The following is a 7,600-nucleotide window of genomic DNA, read 5'->3' on the forward strand; positions in this document are numbered from 1 at the left end:
GAAACTCAACTTGGGTATGCAAGAGTTCGTCATATGCGTTTGCACACGTGCCACTCCAAGCAAATAAGCAACACGCCACGCTACAAGCTTAAGTGGGCCCAGGCCACGCGAATGCCCGGGGCTTGCTGAGTGGGTTGTTGTGTGGATGGTAACGAGTTTTCATGAGGCCCATTGATGAGCCGAGAAATGGAAGTTTTGGGTTGCTTGGGAGCTCCAAAATTCAAGTCCATTTCTTGAGCCCAAATATATAGGTGAGCATAAAAGAGAGAAAAAAGCCCAATATTCTAGAAAAACAAGCCTAAATACTCTAGGAAAATTAGCCTATCATTTTGATAAAATAGTCCATCACCTAAGGAGATTCAAAAGGTCACAAGATGGTTGCCAGACAATATAAATAATGGGAAGCTAGAGAATGTGTATTGGATGTTAGTTGTGGTGGGGGTGCTAAATTTTGGTTACTATTTAGTGTGGGCTAGCTTGTACAAGTATCAAAATGTAGAGGGTGCAGATGGTAATTCTGGCCTTGATGGTGAGAAGTGATGTGTTGTTAGTGGCTAATTAGAGTCATTATATAAGTTATCAATTAACTACCATGACAAGTATGTGCCAAGTATTACCATCAAGTTACATGTATTTCTCTTGTTTTGAGATAGAACCAATGGTACAAAGGAAAGTTTATTAAATTGAAACAAAATCTATAATTAGAGACATGAACTTGACCCCGACCAATAATATTCTCTAAAAATATGTTTTGAATAAAATAAGCGAGGAGCTCATACTAAACAAGAAAACACTCAAAAGCCAAATTATACTTCGCTATTCTGTGTATATCTCCTATTTATCTTTTGTACATAATTGAATATTTGACATTCACAATACAAGGGAACGCTAACCTAACTATACATTTTTTTTTTATGAAAACTAATGGGTAGTAATAAAACACTGCCACATATATGTCTCTTAACTTTTCAACGTGGGACAACACTCTTAACAATAACTAGTATGGTGCATGATGTCATTTAGAAAACACAAAAGCTCATTTACCACATTTACCTTTAATACATGAATGCAAAAGATGCAGTCGCCATACTCAATGATCCTAATAAGGGCATGAAATTAAGAAGTATTGAAAGAAGTTAACCTTTTCTTGCCTTAGTTAAAACCTTGACGTATGCAAATATTTGGGCAAATCTTGACGTAAAGGTTAATAGTATTTTATAGTAATAATAAATAAATACTTTTTTTTTTGTCGAAAAATAAATAAATAATTAGAACCCCATTACACTGGCTATCTCTCTCTCACTCTTTCTCTCTCTCCTCCACATCATCGTCATCCCAAACCCTATTACTACTGTAGATAGTGTTTGAATTTATTTATATATTTATACATTTATTTTTTGCAATTTATTGATTTTTGAATTTGCATAAATAGAGAGAGGAGGGGTGGCTTGGGGCTCTGAGTGTAGGATTTCAAAACATTTTTCCAAAGTTCATTTGAATATTAAACATGCATTTAATCAAATTAATCGCAGCGGAAGTCTATGGTGGTTGTTTAAATTCAAAAACAAAACTTCTTCCAAGTATCTTAAGCCATGAACATTGATATGTTTTTCATAAATGAAAATTCAAGAGAAAGGATAAGATCTAATTACCCTTGAAGCAATTATATGAACCAATTTGTGTTTGGTCTTCTCTTGATGATTTCCTCTTTGTTGATCTCCTCTTTGATCTTTGATCTTTGCTCCTTGATCTTTCTCCTCCATGTGAGCCACAAAAGTATATGGCCTCTAAGTCTCCACACCAATGGAACTGTTTGTACCATATCTGACCCTCCACTCGTACAACGACACGTGGATCTCATAAACTCGCCCAAGCACCCAAGGCCTCGGACAATCGGCATAGGCTACTGATGATATTGTCTCAAAGCAGCAAAAGATCATTACAGGGCCCAACACAGCCTACAATCGGTATCCCCTACCGATTCTGCAGAATCAACCTCGAAGCACCCGCCTGAAATATCTAAGGACTCGTGTCAACCTCACAGGGCCCTCCCACGAGTCCCACATCGGAAATGAACACCACAAGCATACTAAATGCCCTCTATAAGTATGCCCCTCCCACTACAATACAGGGGTAAGACTTTTCAGCTTGACTTTTATACTACTATATAGTCAACAGCAAGAGCTCTTAAAAACAATCTTACTCGAGCATCGGAGGGTCTTAGGCTGGTTCCACACCGGTTCCATAGACTTTACGAGCTTCGCTTATCTTCTATTCAGGATCAGCATCCAAGGACAGGAAGAATCGGCATCCAACACCCAATCGATCTCTTGATCGTCCATCCCACTTGTAAGTTGCACTCATCTCTATCTATTCAAGATTTAGCGTCAACAGATTGGCGCGGAATCATGCATCGCGCTGCGCAAAATCGTTGAACGCCTCATCAATGACGGAAAGCTGGATCAGTATTTAAACACCAAGCCAGCAACGGATAACTCATTGAATCGGCAGATCAATATGATCAGTGGAGGGGCGCCTATTGCCGAAGCCAGCAACCGATCCGTTAAAAACTACGTTCGTGCCGTACGGCATCCACAAATCCTCAGCGTGGCGGGAGGACGCAATGACAAAATTCAACGCAACGGTTGGGAACCTATCACCTTTTCTGAAGAAGAAGAGCGAGGCATCATCTTCCCCCACTCTGATCCTATGATCATACGGGCTAATATATCGGATTTCGACGTAGGCCGAATCCTCATCGACACCGGCAGTTCGCTCAACGTGCTATTTGCCGACGCTTTCAACGCCCTCGGCGTGGACCCTCGGCATCTGAACAAGGATATCACCCCTCTCCTGAGCTTCTCTGGCGACGTGGTTGAACCAATCGGCAGTGTCCAGCTCCCGTTCGCTGTCGGTACCATCCCCAGACGAACGGTCCTCTACACCCATTTTCTAGTGGTCGACTGCCCAACGGCATACAACGCTATCATCGGCAGGACGGCGCTCACAAAAATGAAGGCCATGCTGTCACCACACATGCTCCTCCTCAAGTTCCCCACACACGCTGGCGTCGGCCAAGTGCGAGGGGACCAATTGAGTGCACGGACGTGTTACGTTTCGGCAACCAAGGAATCGGCAAGGGCTGCGCTTCGCGAAACATACTCGGTCGCCACCAGCTTGGGCGTACCGAACTGCTGGGGGACGGACAAACCAGATGACCCCCGAGATGAGACTGTAACCCCGCAAGCGCAACCCGCCGAAGATTTAGAACCAGTCACCCTCTCCGAAGCACAACCGGACAGACAAGTTCGAATCGGTACAACCTTGAGTCCGGCACTCAGGGCCGATTTTATCACCTTCCTGCAAACCAATGCAGAAGTCTTCGCCTGGTCATACGACGATATGCCCGGCATCGCCCCGAGTGTCATCAGCCACAAGCTCAGCATCTGCCCCACTTTCAAACCCATCAGGCAGAAACGGCGGGCCTACGATGCCGAACGGTATGAGGCAATGAGGCTCGAAGTAGACAAACTGAAGACCATCGGCTTCATCCAGGAAGTAACCTACCCAATTTGGCTGGCAAATTCGGTTTTAGTCAAAAAATCAAACGGCGCCTGGAGAATGTGTCAAGACTATACCGATTTAAACAAGGCTTGCCCAAAGGACAGCTTTCCTCTGCCACGGATCGATCAGATGGTGGATGCCACGGCAGGCCATGAACTTCTCAGCTTCATGGATGCATACTCAGGCTACAACCAAATATTCATGAGCCCTACCGATCGCGAACACACGGCATTCATCACCGACAAGGGACAGGTCAAATTCGCCATCGTCGCCGTCGACTACTTTACCAAGTGGACCGAAGCCGAAGCTTTGGCAACAATCACTGCAGCCAGGGTTGAACATTTCGTATGGAAGAATATCATTTGTCGATTCGGCCTCCCGAACGCAATAATCACCGACAACGGAAAACAATTCGACTCCTCTCAGTTCCGGCACCTATGCCACCGATTTGGCATCAACCTGTTCTTCGCCTCCCCAGCACATCCGCAGTCGAACGGCCAAGTCGAAGCAATCAACAAGATCATCAAGAAGACGCTGAAGAAAAAGCTTGGGACAGCTAAAGGAGCTTGGCCCGATCTCCTTCCGGAAGCGCTATGGGCCATTAATACCTCCTATCGACGGTCGACTGGCGAGACGCCATTTTCCCTTGCCTTCGGTTCCGAAGCCGTTGTTCCAGTCGAGATCAACGCACCATCGTGCCGAACGGCATCTTACGAGCCAGAGCAAAACGAAGCCCAGCTCACTCTCAACCTGGACCTCATTGAGGAACACCGTTCCCAGGCTCAGCTTCGGAATGCCGCCTACAAACAACGGACTTCCCGCTACTACGACTCGCGCGTCAGACGCCGATCGTTTAAAGTAGGGGACTGGGTACTACGCAAAATCTCCCTCGCCACCAAGGACTCCAACGACGGCACCCTTGGTCCATCTTGGGAAGGTCCTTACGAAGTTGTCACCATCTGCCGCCCAGACACTTACCGTTTGCGTGGTACCGATGGCCAAACCCTCGGCCACCCTTGGAATATAGAACATCTCAAATATTACTACAAGTGAACGCCCCTTCGGTCATCACCTCTGTATCATACCTTCGGTCGTCACCTTCGGTCATCAACTTTTGTAATCGGTTTAATTTGGAACTCCCTATTCTATACATACGGCACTACCATTCAGCAATATTATGTCAAACATACTCTACATACGACATGCGCACATACAGAATTAAGGGACATGGCACATTAACCCGAAACAAACTGAACATTGATAAATAAGGGGCCACAGAAGGGCCATCTGTCTTTACAATACGCCGTTCGGCACGCTCAAAAATGTTAAAAACAACAAGTCTACGAGGTGGGTGGATCGGCTTCGGTCGCTACAACATCGACATCAGTTGACGCAGGCACAGGATCAGTCGACGGCTCGGCAGTAGAAGTAACGGCAGCCCTCGGCCCGGGATGACCTTCCTCCCCACTGCTTGAATCGGTGTCGTCGGTTTCCTCGGCCTCGGCATCCTCGCCCTTGTAGGCCTCCACCATCTCTTCGGTCACCCCTTCCGGCAGCGGTGGTGGATCCCGGAGGAAGTTCAGGTTCAGCTTCTTGTCAGCATTATACCGTTTGACTCGATAGAGAAAGTCGTCACATTGCTCCATGACCTCTCTATCCACCAAACGTGTAAACTCCTCCGACGATCGGTAGTCCGCAACGGCCTTCGCCTTCTCCTCTACCAGCTCCCTGGCATGCGACCGCTCGGCCGCATCCATCGCCACCTCTACCGCTGCCTTCGCCTCATGGGCAGCCATCACGTCCAGCTCGGCCGCCGCCAGCTTCGACGCCAGCTCAGCAATTTTCGCCGCATTCTCCTAGGCACGCTGGTCCGCCTCCTGCAGCATCTTTCCGGCATCAGCGATCTTCGAACGGCCCTCTTCAAATCTCTTTTGGTACCGTTCGGCAGCATTCACAGCTCGCTTCGCGCAGAGCCACATGTCCATATTAGCCTGCCACACCAACGGACACATTAATACATGCCGAATCAAAGTATCCTTAAGCTACAAATCCTACACTTACCGCTGCTTGGAGACGGAAGGCCCGACCGGTTTGTTCACGCAACGTCTTCGTTGACAGTTGCTCCAGCTCAGCCAGCTCCATCTGAGCACCGTCAATCATACAGTTGATGAACGGCACAGCCTTCCGAGGACACGCGATGTTAACCGGTCCCTCCTCTCCCTCCACCTCATCATCAGGGATCAACACCGATGTCCCCTCGTTCGGGCCCCTTGGCCGTTTCGGCAACGGCGTCACATCGATGGGACCCTCGATCTGCCGTTTGCCCGTCATTTGGAGGTGGGCCTCCCGAACTACCTCTGCCTCCGCCGCCCTCTTCTCCCTCCGGCGGTCAGCCACCGTCTGCTCATCAGCCGACGTCCCTCCCGCTGGCCCTGCCGTCTTTCTCTTCTTCGGCCCGGGGGACTGAACCTTCTTCGTCTTTGGCGCCCCTTGCCCCTCCAGACGCCTCCTCGTCGCCTCGCTCATAGGCCTCCCTCCTGCCACTGCAAAACAGGAAAAGCACGAAGTCAGAAAGGAAACGGCAGCATAGAAAAAAAAAACACCGACCCTGCCGAACGACATCTCTTACTTTGCCTTTTTTCTTCTTCCTCTTCCTCCTTCACCCTCCGATCGTGTTCGGCCCTACCGATCATGCCTGCCTTGAACAGATTCCGGAAGTAGAGCAGCTCCTTACAAAACCGATCTTCTTCGGCAATCTTCGCTCTCACCCTCTCGATTGCTTCAATCTCTCTGATCGGTGCGGCCGGCCGTTTCAAGGACACTGAAACCAAAATACCAACGGTCAGTACCCCAAACACGGATTCGGTCAGTGTGTTCGGCTCTAAGTCATCTACTCCGAACACAGGTTCCGTGGGCTTCGCCATCGGGATCCGTTGCCTACCCCTGACGACCCTCAGTACCCCTTCCCCGGGAACGGCAACAGAGACACCACCCCCATCGGCCTCACGACCCGAGGTCGAAGGCTCATCACCCCCAGGCACCCTCGTTGAAGTACCCCCAGCCTCGGCACGCCCTCCTGCCCCCTCCACTATCTCACAGCTCGAAGAGCTCGCAGATTCAGAACTCCCACTCTCTTCGGCAGAACTCCCCGAGGACGACTCATCCTCGTATGCCCTCGGACTACGCCTACGCTCGGATTCGGTATCTGACATCTACAAACAACACACGAACGTACACTAAGGGCTGTGCTAGAATCCAAATCCTATTCTACCTCCTAAAAACACTACGTTCATACGTGTTCATGCGTGTTCATGCTTGTTCATACATTGTTCAAACATAAATTCTTGCAATTCAACACTTTGATCCATGGGAATACGAAAACACGGCAACATACCTTGTTTGCACGGTGGCTCAAGTTCGTCGGAAATCGCCTCCGCCTTGTTCAAACTTGCCGGAAATCGCCTGCTCAGCCTCAGCACGGTTGTCGGAAATCGCCTCTCACAAGCTCTCTTTGCTCTCAAAATTTCCAAGTATTTGTACTCTCGTCTTCTCCTCACATTTATAAGGCCGATTTAGCATCGGGAAGCGAAGCGACGCATCGGGATACGAAACGACGCGGCTCTTCACAGCCATGCCGACACGTGTCACGCATGCATGGGAGAGACCAAACGTCAGTTGCAACGCTTCCAATCCTCGGAGACGCTTCAACTTCCCGAACGTGGCAGATCTAGCCACCTTCAAGCACAACTCCACTAACCAACGGCAGGCGCACATTGATGAGTTCTCACTCACCTCTCGTGCCGAACGCTAGGCGCACATTGATGAGTTCTCACTCACCTCTCGTGCCGAACGGCAGGCGCACATTGATGAGTTCTCACTCACCTCGAACTCACCTCTCGTGCCGAACGGCAGGCGCACATTGATGAGTTCTCACTCACCTCTCGTGCCGAACGGCAGGCGCACATTGATGAGTTCTCACTCACCTCTCGTGCCGAACGGCAGCCGCATATTCATGAGTTTTCACTCGCCCCTTTGC

General features: G+C 49.0%; 1 protein-coding gene across 1 annotated transcript; it reads right to left on the reverse strand.

The window, feature by feature from the left end:
* Nucleotides 1-4,979: 4,979 nt before the first annotated feature.
* On the reverse strand, nucleotides 4,980-6,134 carry LOC148294059 (uncharacterized). The gene is made up of 2 exons (XM_088254044.1): nucleotides 5,626-6,134; nucleotides 4,980-5,555 (listed from the first exon to the last, which is right to left on the reverse strand). The coding sequence occupies exons 1-2, from the start codon at nucleotides 6,088-6,090 to the stop codon at nucleotides 5,421-5,423; spliced, it is 600 nt and encodes a 199-aa protein (XP_088110170.1). The 5' UTR covers nucleotides 6,091-6,134; the 3' UTR covers nucleotides 4,980-5,420.
* Between the last annotated feature and the right edge of the window lie 1,466 nt (nucleotides 6,135-7,600).

This window comes from Prunus avium, chromosome 6 (assembly GCF_965620075.1).
Source record: "Prunus avium chromosome 6, drPruAviu1.hap1.1, whole genome shotgun sequence".
Lineage (NCBI taxonomy): Eukaryota > Viridiplantae > Streptophyta > Magnoliopsida > Rosales > Rosaceae > Prunus > Prunus avium.

Excerpts from the sequence above, each read along its gene's own strand:
- LOC148294059 (XM_088254044.1), bottom strand. The coding sequence starts at position 6,090 with ATGAGCGAGGCGACGAGGAGGCGTCTGGAGGGGCAAGGGGCGCCAAAG. Across the intron at positions 5,556-5,625 it reads CCTTCCGTCTCCAAGCAGCG|GCTAATATGGACATGTGGCT; the intron begins GTAAGTGTAGGA and ends TTGGTGTGGCAG.